Source organism: Pagrus major, chromosome 5, assembly GCF_040436345.1.
Source record: "Pagrus major chromosome 5, Pma_NU_1.0".
Lineage (NCBI taxonomy): Eukaryota > Metazoa > Chordata > Actinopteri > Spariformes > Sparidae > Pagrus > Pagrus major.
Genome location: NC_133219.1, coordinates 7,151,580 through 7,176,355, shown reverse-complemented (window position 1 = coordinate 7,176,355; position 24,776 = coordinate 7,151,580). Strand labels below are relative to the sequence as shown.

The 24,776-nt window shown below is 41.5% G+C and overlaps 1 protein-coding gene across 3 annotated transcripts in view; it reads left to right on the top strand.

Moving 5' to 3' along the window:
* The first annotated feature begins 222 nt into the window (after positions 1-222).
* Positions 223-24,776, top strand: part of LOC140996172 (pre-B-cell leukemia transcription factor 3) — a 59,220-nt gene continuing 34,666 nt past the window's right edge. For all 3 annotated transcript variants that reach the window (XM_073466467.1, XM_073466466.1, XM_073466468.1), the window contains exons 1-2: positions 223-448; positions 1,049-1,122. In XM_073466467.1, coding sequence (XP_073322568.1) covers positions 252-448; positions 1,049-1,122 — 271 coding nt within the window. In that variant the 5' untranslated portion in view covers positions 223-251. The remainder of the gene's footprint in view (positions 449-1,048; positions 1,123-24,776) is intronic.

Here is a 24,776-nt window from a genome sequence, read left to right as displayed (position 1 = left end):
TTTGGCACTTTGGACCGCGCGTAAAAAAGCGTGAGGACAGCGAGAACTTGGACACAAGATTTACGCTAAAACATCACTGCTAGGCATTTTTGTTTGTTTTTTTATATAGAAACGCGTGCGTGCTCCGTGTCGGTGAAGAAAAATTCCACATCCGTGCATCACCCAGTTGTCTGCGGCACATGTTGTAGCCGATTTCGTATATGAGTTTTTCAATTTGTGTGGCTCAGTGCACAGACTCTTTAGCGGCTACCATGGACGATCAAGCCCGGATCATGCAGTCGATCGGCGGTGTCAGTCTGGCCGGCCACTCGGTACAAGGAGGCATGGCACTGCCGCCTCCACATGGACACGATGGGACAGACGGGGACGGAAGAAAACAAGACATTGGTGACATTCTCCATCAAATAATGACCATAACTGATCAGAGTCTGGACGAGGCGCAAGCAAAGTTGGTTGATTTATATGTTTTATTAACTTCGCCCCCCCCTCCAAAAAAAACCGCTGAACGCATCATTATTGAGATGTGGCCCGCTTAACTTAACTCCCCCATGTGTAACAATAGGCTCGAGTGGCTGTAATGATAATCTTACACTAAGGTGTATTTACCTTGCCTCGCAAAAGCTTTAACACATGAGAAAGTTGTCACTGAGGGAACAACAGCGTTTTATTTAAAGTGCCTGTGGTGAAACTGAATGAGCAAAAAGTTTGTGTGCACATGTCCTGTAGGAAAGGCTCATATATGTGCAATAATCTTTAAAAAATGAAATTCATCACTGTAGGATTAATATGTGGATTAGCTGTCACTGGGCATTATGTCTATAATGAAACATTATGTCAGTCTAAACATATTAACAGATATTTTATTTAGTTATTTTTTACTTTGACTGCTGTAAAACCTGTAAATGACTTCTGAGGGAGAGCCATGTGTGTGTTGGGACATAGTGACAACTAAACACAACATCTTATAACCTATATCCCTGTCAGTATCTAGCATGTGATTTATCAGTGAATTTATTTCAGTATTATTTCTTGTCTTATACTGAAACAGGAAACATGGACTGAACTGTCACAGAATGAAACCAGCACTCTTCAGCGTTCTCTGTGAAATCAAAGAAAAGACAGGTAAGATCTTTGTGTAAAATAAATTATTCCAATACCAACTCAAAGACAAAATAATAGCAGCAGCACGCAGACATTTTATTTACCTCCCAGTGACCCGATGGCAGCCTGTATCCAGGTTACAGGGGACCTCTGCCCAAATGAATCAATCACTCCTTATTTTAAAAATATGTCATTGTGACACACAGAGACAGACAGAGGCAGATGTTGTGTTTTTTTCCACTGAAGATGCTCTTGTTTTCTGCAGCAGCATCTCTCCCAGCACTGGTTGCTTTGATTTAAACAGAAAGTGTACGCTCCAGCTTTTCACCCTCGCCACCCTGGCACTGAGCAGGATGGGGAAATCCCGTAGCATATGCTCAACATAGCTGAGATCACAATGAATTCATGCTTTAACCTGACAATTGCCAGGATTTTAACAAATGAAGGCAACCACACTCTCAGTCGGTAATTGTCTTAAAATTGCATGTGGAGTTCTTTTCCTACAAATGTGGACAGTTAGAGGTGAAATGCAAATTATAGAATCAGCTTGTGGGAAATTGTAGAAAATTCAAAAAATATTTTTGTTGCAGATTTTGCAGTTTCTCTTTAAAAGCATCACGTCTGCAGATTTCTATGAGTGTGATTGAAAAGTTTTAGATTATATGTGCACATATACACACATATAAGAGAGATGGCTGAAATTATAGTTAATGTTTTCATGTTTTATAACTTTTCTAATCGCTCAAACTTTGCTGTCATACATTTTGAAAAAGTCACCTTTTTACAGACATTGTGCTGTTTCTAGACGTTCCCCCACAATGTTTATAGGACACACAATAATCTTCACCCCTTTAAATTCTTAAGTGAAGAAATAATAGATTCTTAGCTCGAACACATTTTACAGACCATGTTTATTTTTCCTTATTTTAATGTGCTTGTTCTTGAGAAGATGTTTCAAATATTCAAACGCCTCACTATCTATTTCCCAAGTTACATATATTTTGTCAAAGAAAAATAATAAGAATACAAAGAAAACAAAGCTGTGGGTTTGGTGTAATTTACCAAAGCTGATGCCTTGTCAGATTTGTGACCTTTGTGCAGTTTATGAGGAAATTGGCTTGGGAGGGATCATAAAAGTTTATGAACTTCCCCAACACAGGTGGCGTCCACAGGGGCAGGCAGAGACTGCACAGTGTAGCCGAGGTGCTCTGCTGTGTGTGTGTGCCTGTTGAGTTCAGACAACAAAAGAGATAAAGGATGCAGATTACACATCGCACACTTTTATTTTCCCTGCAATCATTGATTCCACGTGAGAGTGGTTTCCAGTACATGAGCGCTGCCGCATCTGTGAGACAATGACCAGATCGGTGATTTTACTTTGAAAGTTAAGTCATGTAAAAAATCTCGCTCCATGTCAGTTCTAACCCGCAGACGACTTTAATCAGATGTTTCAGCGGTTTGTTTGTCGACACTTGTGTGTTTCCGCCGTCTCAAGTTTGAATAAGTCACTCAAGGATGCCTGAGAAGGTAAATGAAAACGACAAAACTTTGATGTACGTGCGTGAAAGTGTGGGATACGTGTGTGTGAGAAAGAGATGAGACGGAGGAGGAGAGGGCGAACAAGCGTGTGTGTGTGTGTGTGTGCATGGTTAACCTGTGGTTTAGAGTCACAGCCTCCCCCTCTTAGCCATTGACAGAGCTCAGCTGGTCTGGTGGCCTTGTTGACCGGCCTGTTTCTGCAGCACACAGTGAGCCTTTCACTGGCTGCTGTAGCATCGTTCACAGGGCTTCCTTGGCCCCTTTCATGTCCGCTCAGATGGCACAGGGGCCGCTGTCTTTTAGCCATGGGATCCAACCGTTGGCTGAAAATGACGTTTAATAATAAATTTGAAAGCGGTCCAAGAATCATGGCTGTAATTACTGCGCGCATGTATCATGTTATCCAGACTTATTGTCTAGTGTGCAGATGAAAAGTGAGCTCAGGGTTCAGCTTCAAAGCTTTACAAGTGTTTATGTTCAACATATTTTTTTGTGATAAGTGCTGAGACAAAATCAAAGTGGTGGGAACGATCTTGATTTCCTTTGTTTTTTTGTAGAGGAGAGGTCAAGAGGTGCATTTTCCAGTAATAGCGAGATATTCTGAAGACTTTTTCAGGGTGTTTAGAAGTTTCTGGCACTCTTCTAACTGTTATTGTAGAGCCACAGCGTATTTCTGCATTGCTAATGCCCTAGAAGTATTAATTCACTTTGATATGCTAATTAGAGAGCATTATGCAAGAAATGAGATTAAGTGGCAGCATGAAGTCATTTGCCTGTCACTAAATTGAGTGTTTTTAGCAGGAGGGATTTTTCCCCCCAAATTTCCTGGTTTTTGCATTTAGATAAGCTAAATGTGAGATTCGGTTGGCAAGTGGAGTTCTTTGTCCTTGAGTGTGTGATGTTTTTCTTTTGGTACATACATGAAAAAAAAATGGCAATTAAAATGCTTTATTCCCGGGTGTTTGTAGCTGTTTCAGGACAAAGGATACATTCATGTTGTACCTTTTTCCCTGTAGGCTGCATGAGAGGACAATGAATGCATTGAGCGAAAATTGCCTGCGATTCAGATGAGTTTTGCAGTTATTCCTCTGTGCTGGGTTTGTTTTATCCTGCTGGCTACTCCCTTGTCTTGCTCTCATGCTTTGGAAGAGAGGCTCACAGCAGCAGCAGCAGCGGGAGCGGCAAGAATAACAAAGGTGAAAGATTACCTCCATATGGTATTTCTGACCAGGAAAAGAGAGGTTCTGTAGCAGGACTCCTCTTTGATGTGAGGTTTAATCAATAGAAAGAGATTACAGAAAACTATTACAGGCTAAATCACGGAGTGCCACAGAGAGGCTTAGCCTTCTCCACAGCTCTCTCAGCTGCGTGGCGCTTCTTTTGGCCGCGTATTGACTTGTTGTTTTCCTGACCTTTGACTCATCAGGTTCAGAAACAGGGGGTCTGGAGAGGTAGGAGAGGGAGAGAGAGGGAGTGTGGCAGATTCAGGCTGATAAATGCTCCGACCCAGTGTTTATAGCAGTGGATTAGGGAGGGACTACACTCTCAGTCCGAGCCAATGTCGGTGTTTTGTTGCACATGTTTGATTTGGCTTCTGAGAACGGCTAAACATGCTTTCGTGTGTGTTTATTGGTTTGTCCCAGATATATGTAATGTTCAGCTAGGAAAGACTGTGTTAATTAAATACAGTTCAGGATGAGCCTGTAATTAACCACATGCAAGGCTGACTAAAAGCATTACCTGGAGTAAATAGAGTTAGGACTGAGGAGGTAAGCATTTCTGAAATCTACAGGGAACATTAATTTCAATGTTTCCTGACAAAGTTAATGACCCCTCTCATTCCAATCGGGTTATTATTATTAATACAAATTCATTACAATAAATAATAATAATAATTATTTTAATTATTATAATTACTATTGTTATATTGTCGTTGGAGTTGCAGCTAAAACAAAAGAATCCTTTTTAAAATGGAACAAAAATATATTTTATTTGACTTTATTTTCCTTGTTTTTCTTCCTCCTGAAAAAGCTCCAGTAAATGCATGGCAGAGAACAGAAAGCTATTCAGCAGGAGAGACAATTGACTTTGGCTGCTTTTTGTCTCAGAGAGCCCCAGTGATGCGGCTGCAGTGACTAGATAGTGTTGTGCCGAATAGCTCGCGCACAGCTGGGTTCCTGACTGGCTCAATGGCAGGGCCACTAGTGCTTCCTCCTCTAAAGCACGAGGGGGACCGGGGAAGATGTGGCTATTATCTAAGTAGCTCCCAAATACCCTCCATTTCCCCATCAGCAAAGATGAAAAGAAGGAGAGCCAGACAAAGAGGGAAAAGGGGGAAAAAAACAAGAGTATACATATCAGTTTCATTTGGGAGGGAAAATGCTTTTGTGCTGTGGAGATAGATGCCTCTGCACCGGTGCTGCCTGGTATCAGCACACACGGCTCCTCAAATCTGTTTTTTTTTTTTGCACGATGATTCAGTGCTGTCCCTCCATCTGCACACACGAGCACCCATCTTGCAAACGTCTCCCTCGCTCCCCCTCCATCGCTCCGAGCGCTTTCTGCGGGCTCCTGCGCGATCAACAGCTCATAATTGTTTTTTGCACATACGTTATGCAAATGAGTCTTTATGGCAACTGGCATAACAATTAGCATCCTCCAACAATATTTTAGTAGGTTAATTGCGAAATTTCTGAATTGTACATCTGAGTTGTTAATTAGGCATGACAGAGGTGGTGAAATAGTTATCTTCAGGCGGTGGCAGCCAGCAGAGGCTGCTTGGGATGCAAAAAGGAAGGATTGATTGAAACTAGTTTACAGCAGTAGGAGCGTGGCTGTTGCATTTCTCTTTTGCTCTCTGAGACTTTTGTCTGGTGGTGAGAGTAAAAATGGAAACCTGAAGCAGAGAGGGAGCAGCTATGACCCCCTGTAGAAACACACTGCACCTTTGTGTCCATTTGAAGACATTATGCAAACATAGACGTGAACTATGCAACTTGTTGTCTTGTCAGCATGAGTTAGCAAGAATTTTTCTTATGCGTCACAGGGCTGCAACTCTTGTCAAAACAGTAAAAGACCTGCCAGACGCAGTTAAAGCAAAATGTTCTTTTGCAATATGTAGTTTTACTGCTTTAAATAAAGTTTACACACTTTTAATATTTCTCACTCCACAAAAAAGTCACATTTGGGCTTCTTTAATATTTTCAGTCACCAGAAAAAACATAAAACAATAAATTAAACTGTTTTAATAAAACATAATCATAAGCACATTAAACGTTTAAAGTTTATTAATGTTCTGAAAAACACACTTGTTCTTATGTATCTTTGTTTTACAGTGTTACAGTGGGGCATATATCTCTTCATACTGATATTTACAGCTAGAGATTTTTTTTAAACATGAACTTTTCCCTGAGTCTCCTGTGTCATGATGTTCATTACCGCGTTATTCGATGGCCGAGTCTATGTACTGTAATGCCATAGAGCTGGTTATTAGTGTAAAAAGGGTTAGAGTGAAAGACTGGTGCAAAGCAAGTCCTCTCTCAGTAATGACTCTGCTATTTATAGGTCCCTATTTCATTAGCTCTAGTGTTTCAGGGAAGAGTTTTCCTCATGGGACAATAGACACCATGATGTTCATTTACTCTGTACACATTACATGTGGACAACTAAATGACCTATCATGTGTGAGTGCAAGAGCACTGAAAATAATCCTGCGTTTGCCACTTTTTTTTTGCTTTTGCTCAAGTAACCTCAATCTTTTTTGATAGACTAACTGTAAGTAATTTTTTTGCATACAGTTAAATGCCTGTATTTGAGACTGTTTTGTCGTACGTGCGTGTGGAGGCATTACTCCTACAGGTGATGGATTTGTGCAGATAAAGTGATGAAGGAATTACAGGCGGACATCAGTAAATGCACACATTTTAAATCTCATTTGTAATATTTTGACAGTGCGGCGTGTTACCTGACAGAAACACAGAGATGGTTGTTGTCACCTCTCTTTTCTTTGCACGAGATTGTTTTCCAAAAACACACAAAAAAAGGAAACTGCGCTGACTTTCTCCCTCATTTACAAGCTTGGAAATGAAGCCCCTCTCCCCATTGTTCCATATGCCATTGTTCCACATGTTTCATACATTAGAATGATATATTGAAGGCAGAAATGGGAAAAAGACTGCAATGCAATGAAATTTTAATCAGCGTCTTCTGCTGCTTTAATAAGGCAAATAATTCTTATTGGCTGCTGTGTTAAGATTTCTAATATTTAATTCATAACAAACCTTGCATTATTCTGCTTTAGCCCAAAGACAAGCTCCACTCTGCTGCCTGCCAAGAGGCAACTATGGGGGGAAAAAAAGACATAAAGGGAACTGCACACTGAGCATTTTCCTTATCAAGTGTGGCATTATATTATCATAATGTTTTGATATTGTGTCTGAATTTAAACATGTATTTAAAATAATTTTAAATAATCATGTTACTGGAGCTAATGATGGAGAAGCTGGACTGCTACTGCCGGTGATCTGTGCAAAACCCTTAAACACCCCCTTTTGTAATTTTGTCAGTAAAGTATGACCACTGGCTCCCATCTTTTTATTTTCTTAAGTTCATTTTTGTGCCTGAAGTCATGGAAAGATGGCGAGGGGCCAGCAGCTAGGTGCTGGCTCATGTTACAGCGAAACGGCGGGCCCTGTTTTCGTCTCCCGGTGAAATGGCTTAATTGGTGTCAGAGCCCCAGGGATAAAGGCCTCTTGCTCTGAAACACAGCCACACAGGCCCTGTCTTCCCTCAAACCAGGAGGAACGGCCGGCGTCTGCTGGTGAATGAGGACTAAGCCGTGGCATAACAATACCAAATGATGTTTGGGATGACAGAAATTAATATGCGCTTGCTCCCAGAAAGCTATGATTAATGACGGCGAGCAGGGGAATGCTGTCCCTCCTTTTTGCTCCTCTTTGATGGGGATTGAAAAGCAAAAAAAAAAAAAAAAAAGGCTGGTTTCTCCTCTCTTTAGAAAGTGGAGGTCATCCAGAGTACATTACTGCTATTCTTCTCTTGCTTTTTCCTCAAGCGGGAGGCAGGAGAGGAGTGAGCGCTTGTAATGAATTTTGGAATGATTCACTAACACTGTGAGCCAGTGTATTGTCCTATGGCATGTGGCTCAATGAGACACGTACCTGTGTACCTTTGCAAAGACATTCCCACTCTGCTCATATTTTTAACTCCAGTAATTAATAGCCTGAACTGCTAATTATATTTTTAATAACTCATTTGAAGTGATAATTTGTGCAGAAAAAAAGAATCACTTTTAATTTTAATAATGGATTTGATAACATGTTCCGAAGGTGTTCCTCTTTTCTCGTGGAGTTTTTACACACACACATTGATTCGGAGGCCAAACGTGTGAACAAAATGGTGGTGTGCTGTTGCCATGATAATGATCTGTATCTGTTGTGTCCTAGGAGGAGACACATGAATATTTAATTGTGTCTGCTCGAGAGATCCCCAGACCCTTCTGTTCATTTCTTACTTTCTCTAATGTGTTTCCACCCTCCCAGGTACTTCCTCTCTAAGTAATGGAGAATTAAAGCGTGCATTAAAATGATATAAATTGCAATGTAAGGGATTTCTGAGGACATTTGTCTTGGCGCAATATGGTTGAAAATTCAAATGGCAAGTTTTGACAACGGGCATTCTGCTGACACGGCGCATTTGCCTCACGTTGGCTCCTCAAATAAGCATTTCCTCTGTCAGAGTGATTGATATGTATTAAGCATGCACTTTTTACATCACGGTGCTCTGGAAGATGATGTGGGTGCGCGGATATGAGTTTTAAACAGTGAACGAGCTCCCCTCATATTGATCTATTTGTGTTGCCGGAGTGGCAGGTGCTATACGAAGACTGTGTCAGCTTTGATTGTTTGTGTCAGTGATCCGAGCCGACACTGAGCTCTCTTACTGTTCGTCACTGCACTTGCTTCCTCTTGATGAATGGCAGCACACTGCACAGATCCTCAGAAAAACTCATGTCTACGCTGTCTCACCAGCCCTGTGAATCAGCAGTGGTCTTCAGAGGTTATTTATCACTCATGTACTTAGATTTCTTAATGCAAAATGTGTGGGACACACCCGCATTCTTCGCAGGAAATGTCCCGAAGGGTTGTTTGTGGTCTTTTAATGCAATTATGTAAAAGCCTTCCACGTGAATGTGAACATCCGTTGTGGAGAGACAGGAGGTGTGGTTCCTCTCCTTCTCTAAAATATTCAAGATTAGTTCTTAACCTGTGTGTGTGTGTGTGGGTGGGTGTGTGTGCTGGCAGGCCGGCTAGGTTGTGGCGTGAAGGTGAGGTGCGTGATGCTCGGAGCCTCTGTAAGTATGCAGAGCACGGCGGGCCTCTCGCGGGTGCTGAAGGAGAGCATGGAGTGGCAGAGTTAATTTATTTAATGACTGAGCGTCTTATATCTCCCCAGCCCTGATTAGAATCCATGCTTGATGAGGGAAGCGATAGAGGGGTGTGCACTGCCCCTAGGCCCTAGCACGTACGTTCACGGTTTTCTTTCTCCAGTGCCTTTATTCCCTACCCCCAAATCCACTGGGTTTTGCACGCAAAAAAGAAAGAAAAAGGAAAAATGCCCACCAAATAGGATAATTTCCACTTCTGTCTGCTGCAATATTTTGTGCGTATGTCCGTACGTGTGATCATTTTATTGCACATTGACAGGAAATGCAGCTCTGAGGCTGATTAAATGTGTGTGTTTGTGTGTGTGTGGCGTGCTCCGTGATAAAGACGAAGTGCTGTGGAGCTCTATGAACGTGGGAAAGCCAAACAGAGTGTGTCACTTTGGCAGCACGGGCTGTCAGCATTGGGGAGCTGCAGTTGTAAAAACCATGACCTTCCTCTTTGCCAGCATGTCTCTCGCAGAGCCAAAGCGCTGCCCTGTAGATCTGGGCTGGCTGTGGGAGGGAATACAAACACAGAGAAAGGACAGACAGTGGAAAAAACCGGTAAGAGCCATAATTGTGAAGGAGGAGGGGGGGTCGGTTGAAGTAATGAAATACTTCTTGGAGCTATCATGACTGAGAAGGTGAGGGAGGGAAAGCGAGAGGACTGGCGAAGAGGGAAAAAATACTCTTCGGCTTCTAACATTTCCATGAGCCATCATCAGTAATGCCGCAGCAGCCTCACAAACCAGAAATTATTTCTTCAGGCGTCGCTGTCAAGTGTTATTCAAATAACACCAGCCTCACATTTGAATAACAGCCGACATTTTGAATTAATTAATCAGACAAGATAGTCTGGGCCTTTTCTCATTAGTCTACAGGTCAGGCTGGGGAAGATATATGCGCTGGTGATGATATACTTGTCTTTAATAGTGATTTATGGAGATTTTGGATTGTACTCGATTTGTCAAAAGGGCCTGGTAGCAGAAAAAATAGGACGGCGCATATTTCATTACCTAATCTTTGATACGTTCCACGATGCTAAAAGATACGATCCTGTTGTTTAGATGCACAGGAGGCTCTTTTATGTTCACTCTTCTTGAGTGAAGAGGCGCACACACACGCGCTCGTTTTCGCATGCACGCACGCACACACACACACTCACACACACATTTAATCTCCTCTCATAGACCTCTCCCATTTTACTTTTCCTATGCAATTAAGCGAGGGCTGTAAATTATAACTGTGTCGTACTTTAATTATCATGGTGTAAAAATAGAGTTCCTGTCTTTGAGAGGATTTCATTAACTTACTCAATATTCCATGTCAGCTCAGAGAATCACAAGATTACAACGAGGTTTGTGCTTAACATGCTTTGAATCCAGCGTGTTATTTATTTAGACGTTATTCAAAGAAGAAAAATTAAAAAGAAAAAAAAACAACAACACTTTATTGGGTTCATATAGGCTAGTGTGTGTGGTCATGGAGGTGTAAATGAGAATGTATATTTTTAAAAGGATAACGGGTGCTAACGATAGTGTCACCTGCTCTTAGGGTGTTAAATATTAATGAACACAATCAGTTACAGTACCTATTTTTATTTTCGTACATATGCAGGTTTTAATTATCCACAGTGCAACACATGCAGTGTGCATCTGTGATTTTAGCCTAGTTCAGGTGTGTGTTTGTGTGTGTGTGTGTGTGTGCGAGCACAAGTGTCAGGAAGCTACGAGCTGTTGCCATTCCGGTGAGCAGCCCACACAAAATGCACCAACACCAGTGTGACAAAACATTCAAATAAATTGCTGTCAGGCTGCCGAAACACCAAGTGCAGCGATTTTTATCTGACATGTGGAAGACCCAGACATGCAGTCCTGACAAGTAGCGCCGGAGCACCTGTGAGAGACGGGCGATAAAAATCAGGATATGCCTGATCCTCGGCATAACAATACCTATCATTACTTGATATTATTACTCTTCTTTAAGAGAGAGCTCAAGATGGAAAGATAGTATGCACGTGTTTAAAGTCAGGATAATAAATGATCTGAGGCCGTTGTTTGCATAGATGCACTTAAATTTACAGTGACATGGAATTATGCAGGCTGATGGCATATCAACAGGTACTGAAGTGCCTTTTATATTCATGCAGGATATTGCTTATTACTCGGAGCGTGTTTGTTTGTCTGCAGGCTGATTGTAAACAAAGACCAAGGTGAGGACATTTATTTGTTCTAGTCCAGCGTCGTTGTTCACAGTTGTATTATTTAGAGGACACAATCAGATTCATATGTAAAATAAGCGTGTTGGATTTTTATATTTTTTTCAAATGACCCAAAAGAAATTGTATTATTTTGTCGCATCATTAAAAAAGCTGAAAACACATTATGATAAATTCTACTTTGTAGTTCTTAAAATAGAATTAAGTCCAAATTCAATAGGGCTGATGACACAGATTGACTCTGTTTTCCTTCTTAAAGCAGCATGGAGGCACAAATAAACACTAAGAGAGCCTGTGTTGCTTCACTTATTTTCATTGAGTCCACAAAATTGACTCAGTAATTCTTAAATCCAATTGAGGAGCGTAAAAAAAATGCTTTTCAGAAACTCAGAGACAAAGGACTCACAGTGGAATGCGCCATCCATTCTCTACTGTATTGTTATTTTCTCCCTTATAGGTTACTAATGAGGAATCGGCCCTCATTATGATTTTAAGGATGAGAGAGGAAAGCTTTTAATTAATGATATGTAAATGGTTCTGAATTGATTATGTTAGAATATCAAGAGAGATGGGTAGAAGCTGTGGTGTAATATATTTTAATTAAGAATTAATTAAAAATGATGGCAATTTTATAGAGGCTCACAGAAAATAGAAGAATTTATTCTCTGTCACAAGTAAATCAGCCCTTGATTAAATAAACAGACACATGCTGTATTCATTGAAGAGTTATATTTATACTTTGCCAGGACGAATTATCCCGATTATTAAAAAAAAAAAAAAAAAAGATCAGTGCGGTATGTCAGTGGTCGACCACAAGCTGGGTTCTCCGGGGTTAATGGTGATTTATCTCATTCCTAATTCATGAGATCCTCCTGGTCTGTGTTAGGTGGATCAATAAAGCTGTGTTTCCTTTTTGAATTCAGTGTCTACAATTAGATTTGCAACGTGGAACACAATTAGAAGTAAGACATGAATGCTTGTTTTTATCACTTGTGGCAAGTGAATGTGCACCCCCAAAAGATATCAATCTGTTTATGAGGTAAAAAGATTTGTGTGAAAAAGATGAGTTGTGACGAGACGTGGACCCTAGTTAACCTTTTTAATTGCTATCTGTTTTCTTTCATTCATTCTTCAGGGCAGAGGCAAACAGAAGATGTTAGCTGCATTAACGGTGCGCGCCACTATTAAAGGGAGAGAGGTCTTTGTTTTCTGCTAACGGTGGCATGCATGCGCTGTGCTAAACTCCGCGATCAATGGCAGAGAGGCTGCTATCACAGCACTCGGAGCAGGCGTAGCTCAGGGGGGAGGGAAGGGGGGTCCCTGGTGGTTCATTTTGATTGGAGCGCAGAGTTTTGTGTTGAAAGGCGAGGGAGAGACAGGCTGTTGGAAGCAAATCCCCCTGGATCAGTTAGAGCTTTGCAACAAAAACACCTTGATATTCCTGGGAACATTTGCTTAGGAAAAAGAATGAATTTAAATAAACGGGCAACGAGAGAACGAAATGATCTAAAGCATTTCTGAGGGTTTGTGTGTTCAGAGAAAGCTTGTGTATCTCCAGCTTAGAATTAATTTAAAACACCACATTTCAAATCACAGTAAATCGCTGCAGTGTTAGAGGGGGAAATCGATGTTACTGTATTTTGTCGATATGTTGCTCCATACTTTCTAAAGAGATTCTCTAAAAGAAAGGATATGTATGTTAGGAGATGTTGTTATTACACTGTGGCTTGACTACACTGAGGCAGCATGTGTGTCTGTGGCAGCGGAGAGCCTTTATGAGCTAACCAATCTGTTATGGGCGGCAGGGAGGATGTGCTGCTTGAGATGGAGGGAGTGTTGAATGGATTATTAGTCCACGTCCCCCCCATAGCAGGTCACATGTAAAGGCTTAGAGGCATCATGAACATGTGCACACGCGCACACACACACACACACACACACACACACACACACACACACACACGTCAAACATCTACGAGCGCACACACCCATGTACACAAACACGATGTGCATGAGGGACACGCGTTCAGGAAAACATGCAGGGGCACAGACGTGTGCATGCATGCATATATCTCAGTGCATGTGCGCCAATGGCTGGCAGAGCATCTTCTTTTTGACACCTGCAACTAGTTGCAATACATCACTGTCAGGATCGCTTTCTCCACCTATCCGCATTTGTGCGTTAGTTATCCGCGGAGGCCTTCGTCAAAAAGTTGAGCAGTCTTGACATCCGCTCCCTAGTGGGAAGAGAAAAGGTGAAGTTGTGCTGGGAGGTGCCACGGCGGGTGTCTTTGCCGGCTGTACTCTCTGTACCCAACAGCATCCTAATGACAAATGAAGTGGGAGATGATGCTTTAACGTACAAATATTTTGCCACAATTAATGCTGTAATTGACACGTGGAGAGAAATTCTGAGCGGCAAAAGCAAATGTCTCTTTCTGTTTCTAGTAGAAGCAGACAGATAACTGTACTGTGCATGTGCTGTGTTCATGGCACGAGGGCCTCGGAGTGACAATTTGTGCAGGAAGTCAGTTAAAGAAACTTAGGATCCTACTACGTAAACCCTGAGGGGCAAGTGAAACAAAAAAACTTATCCTGGTAAAACATTTTTCTCAAAGGAGAGAAAACAATTTAGACCAGACTCAGAAAATGCATAGTCAATGTATGTGCTTATGTAATTGACAGCGAGCGTAGCTGTTGAGGAGGAAGTGAGGGCACGACGCCTCCTGTGTGAGCTCACTGAGAAGATGAGGAGAGTCTGCCAGTGGCACTGCTAGTGGTGAGCACCAACAGCTCCGGCCACGACAGAAGAGAGGAGGTGGGGAGTAAAAAGGGGGAAAGGCGGGAGGGGGGGGTCAGTGTCTGAACTGGCTGATGGGAGCCAGAACATGAAACAATGCCGGGGGAACGTCTGGTGGGTTCGCTGCACAGAATTACAAGCGAGGGAGCAGGCCTGCTGAGGCAATTACAGCTTAATGGGGTCATTTGGAAGGCAATTGCCAGGGGTTAATGTAGTATGGAGAGATGAGGTGAGATTGAAGTGAAATTTTTGGCTAGAAAATGTGTTCAAATGAAAAGGGAGCAGGCAGACAAGTTGTGCTCTGATGGGGTGGGAGGTTGATTGGGGGAACTGGAATGCAGGCTTCCACTGCCACACAGACAGACGCGAGGCCCGGTCGCTCACTCGTATGTACACCGGTGCAGGAAAATGCACGCGAGCATGTTCACACAGGTGCTTTCACACTCTTTCACCTCTCTACTCCTTTGACCAAGCCCGTGCACACTCATCTGGCCTTACAAGAGCTCCACTGTTCCACTTATCCTGCTGAACCCTGTCTGTTTTACTCACAGACATGCCTAGCGGTGGTTTTCTTTTGTCTTGATTTACCTGCAATATCACTTCCTGTATCGTGAACATCAACTAGCAGGACACCAAATTGGAAGCAAAGCTGTTTTTAAGAGATACAGCAAAAGACGTGTCAGGGAAACTACAAGAGGCACCTTAGAGAACGAGGATAAAAAGGATCATTATGCGTTGTTACGTTAGCCAGTTCATTACCTTAATTGCCCAACATAATCCGTTGTTGGAGGGGTGTGGTGGAGCTTTGGGAAGGAGTCTTTGCCAGGACCTCCTAGCACAGGTCTCATCTCCCTGATCCCCTGATCTGTAGCAAGCAGACCGATCGTGCTAAACTTTGATCAAAGCCAAACTTATTTAAGGTCAGCCATGTGAAATCCCCTGGGAGCCGCCGTGTTCGCCGAAGCGGACTGCAGTATAGGAAGTAGTACAGCACTGTGCCTTGCTGCTGCTGCCTGTGACCGTGCTGGATCACTGGACAGCAATAGCATTATCATCAGCCCTTTCAAGTCTTCAGCATTTTTTCGCGATTATGCTCAACAGTGGAACTTAACATCATCCATGGGTGGAGATTCCTTGAGAGTTTGCTCTCTCTCTTACCCCTCTCTGTCTGTCTTTCTCCCCCTCTCCCTCTCTCGCTTTCTGTCATCTCTGTGAAGTCTACGCCCCCCTCCCCTTCCCCTCTACACAGGGTTTTTGGCCAAGAGCCGGCCACTTCACTGAGGCAGATTTTCCCAGGCTCCCCAAAGGCTATTTTACCAGGATTCCCATTAGGTCTTTACCCATTACCAATGTTCCAAATCATTTACAGAAGAATCTATTTACTTTATGTGGTAATGGATTCATTTGACATGGCTTGCTCTGAAGAAACTCAGCATTTAACATTCACTCTACCCCAATTGAATCTCTTGCTCTATTTTCCATTTATTTTTTATCTGTTACAGCACCGATTGTCCCATCTATGCCTTCAAAATGTCCTCGTGTTATGCTTTCCATCACAGTACAATATTGCACAATGTAGAGGTGCTGGAGCATTGTGTCAGTGCTGCAGGAAAAACAAGTGTGATGCAACTGTGTTGTCATTTAAGAGTGACAAATAGACAGTGGCAGACCATCAGAAAGGGGGAGAGAGTGGAATGGTGTCGCTGACAAATTGCTATGACCTTTGGGTCCTCTGGCCTCCAGAGTGCAAGGCACATACAGTGTTTACCTCAGGTCAGCAGCAGCGTGAACATGCTAGTCCCCCACGGAGGAAAGCCCGGCCTATTGCGCTCATCACGTTTGAATCATCAAAATCAATAATCAGATTACCTTCAGTCAGATTGGATGCATGCGTCTGGAATAAGATAAAACGTGGGCTGCAGAGTCTGTATGTCTTTTTACATTTTAAAATACTATTAGTCGGCCATTCTAAATCATACTTAATTCATAAACGGTCCATAAAGCAAAGCCGTTAACAACAGCAAAAAACAAGCACAGCGCCTCGAGCTACTGCACACTTCTCCGTCCTCGATTCCATGTCACCAAAGCATCCCATCAAAGCCTGCCTCCTTCCTGTTGTAAGGTAGGGAAAAAAAAATCAATGCCGCAATCTTTTCTTTTTGCCTCCTCCAATCCGTAATTGAAATGGAAAATCAAATGAACGGCAAGCAGATAATTGTTTTATCAATATTCCCTGCCTGCCCTACAAGGGTCAGTGCAGAATGATCATGAGTCGGGGATATGACGAGGACAAAATGTGAAATTGAACAGCTAGGAGGCAATAAATCAGCCTTGACAACTAAGAGTGACCAGCATGTAGCTGCAGCAGGCAGCTCTCCCTTCAGAATTTGTCCTAAAGCTGTCTACACTAAATGGGGAATATTCATCTCATTATTGTTGCACTTAATATTGCTATCAAATATTATTCTTAGAGTCCAGACGGGAAGTCAAGGTCACTCCTGCTATTATTGTTGTCATTGTTAGTGTGTGATATTGAGAGTATAATAGAGGGCAAAGCCAGATGGTCTGCTAGGCTTATGAAGAGGAAAAGAATAAATTTAGTCATTTGTTAGAGTTGAGGAAAGAAGCGGTTTGCTGTTTTGACATGTATGTGACTATTACTGCTGCTTAGGAAATTTTGAAAACCAACAAAATTTAGTACAAACACATTCAGCATCAATGGCCACATCACCGTCATCATCGATCATTTCTTAAAGTTGGCTAGTTGATGCAGTTGTCGAGCTTCACCGTCAAACTGTTTGTGGTACTGCAGTGTGCTGGCTCGAGTTGGAAAATAAGAATGAATAAATACAGATATTGAAAAATGATTTCTTATTGGCAATTTATACTATGATGATCAATAAATGTTCCTGTGAACTTGGACGGGTTTAGACTTAAGTTGAGTCTCAGTTTGTCAAATCCTGACGCTTTGGGTGAGACGCCAAACCAAAGTGTTAGTATTTGACAACTTGGGGATGAGACTCAACAATCAACTATTTTTCTACAGGAAGTTACATTTTATTGCTTACTTTAATGGTGGACCATGGGCCAATAACAAGCATTGTGTTGTATCGTTAAGATGCAAGATGTAAACTATACGGAAGCCCAGAGAGGCAAGTGAGGCAATATTCTGATGCATTTTCTGAGTCTGGTCTAAATTGTTTTCTCTCCTTTGAGAAAAATGTTTTACCAGGATAAGTTTTTTTGTTTCACTTGCCCCTCAGGGTTAATGTAGTAGGATCCTAAGTTTCTTTAACTGACTACCTGCACAAATTGTCACTGCTCAGATTATGAAAAAAATATACAGATTAGGGATCCTTCATATATAAAGTTTTTTACCTCATTTTATCTCACATAAATACAAATGAAAAGCATAAACAGAGCTTCATATTCTTTTTTCTTTGTTTTTTTGTTGTTGCTAGAAACAGAGTTTACTTAGTGCTACAAATAAGGATCTTTTATATTATGCATTAATGCCGATTAGTTTCTTGGCGTGCTACCACCTATCTGATATCACCGTTTTGGTGTTGTTCCTGGAACATCATAATTAATGTTGCTCCATGACCAACATTGCAACTGACCAATCAGGTCTTTGTTGTAATGCTGTAGCTTAGCAACTTGGGATAAAAGTTCCACATGGGAGAAGTTATCCTTTCAAATACATGTTAAACGACGTGAAAAGGTCTATTTTAAGCCAATTTCCTGAACTCAACCAAACAGTGACAGATCTGAAAAGAAATATAATATAGAAAATAAGAATGGTTTAATATTATAGTTGGAATAATTGTTTCCACCTTTGAAGTTTTAATTGTTGACACCTGAATGGTCCTAATGCTTACAACTGCACTATAGTGTGATATTAACTATTTATTAAAGTTTGTATTCTTCTCATAATTTTGTGTCAAAACTACAAAAAATATTCACTTCACGAAGAGACAAGGCAAAGAAAATCAGAAAATCCTCAAAGTCTACAAGCTGGGGCTCAGTAATGTTTCGCCTTTGAGCTTAAAAATTAATTTATGCTTAAAAATTCTAATTGATTAATGACTTATTTTTTCAGCCCTACAATAATGCACACAAGCTTATTTTGCCTCCCCTCCATTATATGTCTTTAAATAAACCCATCGTGCCAGCTTTCTAAGTCTTGTAAAAACTGCAGATAAAACTGTTGCCAGAAAATCGACATCCTAAATCATGTGACGTCCCTTCCCATCTGGCTCATCCAGTTGCAAGGCATTGACAAAAATATGAAATTGATTTGGTTGAAGGGTGTTAAAGAGCCGACAGGAGAATGTCACAAACAATGAATGGTCACAGCTTGGAGGAAAATCAATGACAGAGGTTGAAGCCAGTCTCGAGTGCTACTTGGCAGCGTTACACTCTTCCTGGAAAAGAGCTGTCTTCTGGCCTGTCTGATCAAAAGGAAAACTTGATAGGTTTAATGAAGGAGGCTACGACCAAACTGACAAATGAAATATAGACATTGCAGCAGAGATTGTTTGACTTCAGTGTAGGTGGCAGCTTAATGCACTGTTTGAAATTCATTTTTAATTTGCCGCTTTCTATAACCATGATTCATTTGTGTATGCAGGACTGTGATGCAGAATCACGGTGACTCCCTGGTAGCTTGTAGGGCAATAGTTGTCACCTTGTAAAGCCTTTATGTACTATATCATTATACTGTTTGCAGCACAATTTAATATTTTGCAGATATGTAACAGCATTGCCCCATAAATCACACTGGCCTAGAGTCAACAGATGAGAAAAATAATGTCTATTTTACACAAGTAATGTTAATTTTACTGCACAGATTACGATCCTCGGAAGTAGAGAAAAAAAAAATGAATTGGCAGAGTGTCTTTCAAGTGGACAAAGTGATGAAAATCCCCCCTACTTTGTTGGGATTGCAGTTGTAAGCTTTGCACCATATGCTACTTTCCTCTTTAGCTGGGATTATGCCATCATTATTGCTGATAAAAGCTGTTTACTGCCTTGGCTCCAAATCGATGCTCGGGGCGCTCTGAAACTGGCATTCCCTCTCCAGAAGAGTTCATTCCATGCCAGCTGCTCAGGATTCAACCCCCTTTGTTTAAGATTTCACAGTTTTTGTAATGTTTATTTTCCATTTAGTTTCTACCCCCCTTTCCCCTCACACATGAGGTTTTTCTTGCATTAGCATATGTTTGCAACAATTTGACATTCACATTTGATTTGCTTACAGCAGATTGAAGGCGTCTGAGACATGGTTATACAATACTCTAGGAGCCACTGTGCTGGTTAACACAACAGACACTGTAAAATACAAATAATCAGGCCCGTTTTGAGGAGAAGTCTTTGGTCCTAAAATGAAATCATGGCACTGAAAAGGCTCTGAATTCGGAGCAATACCCCAAAGGCTCCCTTCTCTCTGTGTTACCAATCAATGGCATAATCAGTCAATGCAGATTCAGCCCGACAGCTGTGTTAAGATAACAACTGGTTCTCATGACTATAGCGGCCCCAATGACCTTGTGTGCCTCAAATTAATAATGTAAAATCAACACAAGACAACCACCCCCCGGTTCCCATGCAGACAATGATGAACTACCTTTTTGCCTTACCATCAAAGGCCACTCAGACTAAACCATGTTTCAAGGCACAGACCATAATGTCACTTTTTTTTTTCAACATAGGCTCCATGTCCCTTAAATAATGTCTCTCACTCTTCCTCTACAGCTCCCTAGTACCCAGGGAAATCATACTGATCAATATTTCCCATTTTAGAGGAACTGCAGCAAACATTCACACAGGATTTACTGTAGCCCTCTGTTAGGCTTTAATCAAGCTATAATTTAGATCCAACAAACAAAAGGTTTTGTTGAAAATAACTGGAAAGTCTATTTGCAATTTTACGGATTTTCTCCTTTATATGGTTTATTATCTTGGCCCCTCATAGATGATTTTTTATCGTATTTTTCATTTCCTTCTATCTATCTATCTATCTATCTATCTATCTATCTATCTATCTATCTATCTATCTATCTATCTATCTTTTTTACATTTACTTATTTTCCAGCAACTGAGTGTGTTGGTGTTCATGCATGTGCTTGCATGCATTCATAATGTCTTCACAGGGCATAAATCAGAACATGCTATCTCAGTACTTCTTTATATTGGTCAAGGGCCATTGAGCAAAACAGCTTAATGCGCCCTTAACCATTTCAGTCGTGGCAGGAAGTGGAAAGAGTGCTGACTGGCTGACACTAGGGCCGCCACCCTCTGCAGTCTGTTTTTGTTTAATAAAGTGTTTGTTAAAACAGAGCGGATGGAAATGAGATGAAGGGATTTATTCTGTTTAGTAAGCTAGCTGTTTTAGCTTGCTAGCTTACTTTGACACACAGACAGTGTCGTAAACACAGACTTTGGGTACATCATAACACAACCAGCTAATTTTGTGTTAATACTGATATGACAACATTATAAAACTTCCCTTTTCATCATATGAAGGGATACTACTGACGTTAAAAATGAAAACAGTGACGCACAAGGCTAGTCTTTTACTCGGCAACCGTCCGCTGTTTTGAAATCAATGTTCAATGTCGTGACCTTCAAAAATATGAAACAACCTTAAAAAAAGAGAGGACATGATGATAAATGAAGTGTTTATCTGGTCCTCTAATGCCAAGGTTTTGGCAGTTGATATTCCTTCCATACCTCTTGGGTATTGTGTAGCAGCGCCTCGTTCATGCATGACTGTCGGCACACAAACTCAAGCTTAACCCAGAGCTCCCAAAGGTTTGGCGAGCTCAGACAGGATGTCGAGGACTCTGTGGAGCTTGGGCAAATCCATAATGAACATACAGTCACAATCTATTGGGACATATACATACAGGACATGGTGGTATGTATAAGTAAAGAGGTGTGAGGAATGAGGTGCACGATGTGTTGCAACCTTTCCTTAAACGTAGCTACTATGCTGAGTTTTTAATTGGCTATGAAACAGTCTCAATTTAATCCTGATCCCTCTATATGACCTACGTAAGCAAATAAGACCATCAGCGTGAAGATTGGCTATTTTCTAAATTGTTAGCCGCAATGCCTGCCAACAGGTCGGTTTCTCTGCAAAATCATAAAATTGCTAGTAAATATTAGTATATTAATGACACTTCATTATTTATTTATTTTACATAGTCCCAAATAAATACATTACCGTATTGTTATGCATCCTACAAATAGTTGTGCTTTTTAAAAAAGAATATTAAAAAATAATTTTTCGTCTTTTTCTTTCACACGTTTCCAAAACAAATGCACGTGTTAGCCAGATCGAGGCCACGAGAGAACACGAGGCGGCGGCGCTCATACTGTTTTTGTCCACAGGGGGTGCCAGAATCATCAAAAAAATGTGTTTCCTGTAGCTGCTTTAAGTCGAGAGTAATTGCTGCGTGCACTTGCGTTATTAGCTTGTGAACTCTCGACAAATAACTATCACCAAAGTGCATGTTGTTTAAAGGATTTAACGACTGGAGTCGATTAAGACATCTGGCTCTCCTATGATATCTACTTGAACTCGATGCTAACTGGATGACCAGAGTGCAGACTGTTGTTGTTCTCCAGGGCAGGTGGTGACAGAACATGTGTGGTCCCCATCACAGGTGTGTGCAATTAGCCTGACAGCTAGTCTTAGATTGCCTTGGAATAAGGCCTTCAACTGTTTATGTGACTGTGACTGTGTGTGTGTCTGTTTTAGGGGTCTGCTACATACTAGTTACCAGCCAATATAAACTGCTGTACATCCACGAGATCCTTATACAGAGCGCTGTGGTGCAGCAGTGCTGTGTGATGTTCAACAGCACACGGTGTAGAACCAAACTGTCTGGTTGTTGTTGCGAGGTAGCAGAATCTGTGTGTCATTTATTCAGCCTCCTGTAATGGGGAATGGACTTGGAAGAGAAGAGAGGGTAATGTATTGGAAAATATCCCTTTCAGCACCTCAGCATTACTTGTCATAGGTCAGGCTTAAAACGTAGCTTGATACAGTTATTAACTCTAATCCGGGCATAAACACAAATCCTCAAGCACCAGCCCAATTAATAATTTGCATAATTAACATGCATTTTAAATAGAGGCTGGTCTTGTCGTTGCCAAAGCAGGGATGGGGGTAATTAGGGCTAACGGAGCAGTGCCTAGGGCCCATGCCTGCGGACGTGCTGCAGTCGTTTCCAGCGAGGGGATTGACAACTGCAAGACAAGCTCTCTCGGCTCAGAGCGAAACCCCCTTTGACAGAATTAATAGTTGACAAACTGCTCCTAAAGCCCTGGCATTGTTTCTGTCAGTTGTTTGGTTTGATGTCACTGTTAGACATTATAAATCAATAGTGTCAGGATTTAGTAATGTTTATCGCCATCCATGGTTTATTATTTCATGTGACTGTCATGGACAAATAGTATTTATCATAGCTGTCTATAAATTACTGCAGACAGACTGTTGGTTTACCCAAACCCGCTCTGCTCTTACAGGGCCCATTCCAACGTCCACTTACATATTTAGAGTAATTTATTTTCTCAGCCGTAGGCCCACATTAACCCTCTGCTTTCTCGCACTCCTCTGAGACTTATTGTGGCTTGATTGCTGCGCCTCCGCTGACACATTAACACATCAAAAAAGCTGATCAAAGCTCGTTCAGAGCGGCTCGTCGCATCTATTTCCAGAACATATTTTATCTGTGAATTTGTTTACAGAAGGTGTTAAATTCCGACTAACAAAATTGACAGCCAGTTCTTTTCATGTTTTAACAGTGTGAATGGAGACTATGCAGTTAGTATATTCAGAAATAAGTCATTCTTAAGTGTCGCGGTGAGAGAGTCCAGTCCTGCTCCATCAGTGTCACACTTTTACGTAACAAATTTACAACGCATTCATTCAACCAGCCGGCTTTCAAAGTAACAAAATGGTCCTAACCTTTGCATCAGTGCCACACTCATCAAAAACAATTAGAATCATCATTTTTAATGAGATGATTGATTAGTCAGCTCTCGCAAACACTTTGTCAACACAGAGCAGGAGCACAATCGCTGTATTCAGTGATTGATGCTATCAGGTAACATTACTTACATTAACACATGGATTTGTCTTGTTTACATTCTCCATCATAATGAATACGTAACAATGAGACGCTATTGACCAATGTGCTTTGTGTTCGGCGGGCACCGTTCATGTGTATTGATGAGTTTCAAGCTTGTTTTTTTTTATTTGAACATTAACACACATGACTCCTGTGATAATCTGGTTTAATTTTGTATAAAACTGTCTTTGATATCTTTTTCTAAGGATTTCAGTGAAACTAAAAAGCGAAAAGAGAGGGTAAGCTGAGCTGAAGCGGTGGTATTGATCAGCTGTGCCATGGATTATAAGGTCCACTTTCAGCAGGGAGGTCATTAGTTACTCCTGTGTGCTAATTCATCCCTGGGTTGAGGCGTATCCGTTAGAATGCTAATTCACTACTATGATCTGACAGCTGGGGTAAAGAAAGGGGCAAGCAGGCTGCTGCAGAGAGAGGAGAGGAGGGGGCTGCAACGGCCTACTGCTCTGGTCTTGTGTTTGGGTAAAGAGGAGGACTTCTGTACATGGGATGTGGCGGACTGTGCACAGAGAAAGGGGTGCGGAGCTGACCCCTGCTGTCTTTGCCCCCCAGCACTAATGATGTAAAAGAAAGATGACATTTGGTGTCCACATTTAACTTGCATTTGCAGTCCACTTGAGAGGTCCAGTATGCGTGACCTACCTTGATTAAGCCCGGGGCTTCCCAGGACTGTACCCTTTAGACTGAAACAAAAAGTGGAAGCTCACAGGAGAAAGCTGAGCCTGTATAATTGGGCCAAGTAGAGCTGCGGGAGGCAGCCAGTCTCCGCTTTGCCTTTTGTATATTCATGACCCCCTCGACTTGATTGATGGAAGGATAGCATTTGGTGACACTGTCATTTGCAAGTTGAAAAGGTACGGCAGTGGCTGGAGCGGCGCTGTGGCTGTGCCTTGGAAGGGGCATCGAGAGGAGGCTCATTTCTATGCTGATGATATCCAGCCCCCTCTCATTTTCTTTGTCTCCGTTAGAAGGACATCTGCTGACAACACAGAGTTTAAAAAGAAGCAAGTTGAAAATGAAAAGGGGGGGAAAAAACATGCATCTGTGTGTTTGCATGTGAAAAGCACATGGGTGAAGCGCGATTTTAATCAGTGCAGAAGTTTGCTATTTGATATCTGCATAAATGTGTCTTCCTTTTCAGTGAAATGGAGCATTCTGAAGCAGATGGCTTAAGAAACATATTATATAGTAATGGGAAGACTCACACACACACTGGGTTTGATGTTTTGGCTTTGAACTCATGTTATTTTACCTGTCAACAGAGCTAATCACTAAACATTAAGAACCGGTAGCTTTGATTTAGACAGATTGAAATCTCACCAGTATTTTCTTCTTCCAAGCAGCTGCTGTACTCCACCCATAGCTATATTGTTACCAAGGCTGTCATTCTTTTAAATGAATTAATTAAACATTATTATTATTATTATTATTATTATTATTATTATTAGGTTACAGTCATCTTTAGGTCCCTGTTACTCCTGATCATATCATATCCTTAAGATATCTTCAACGCAAAAG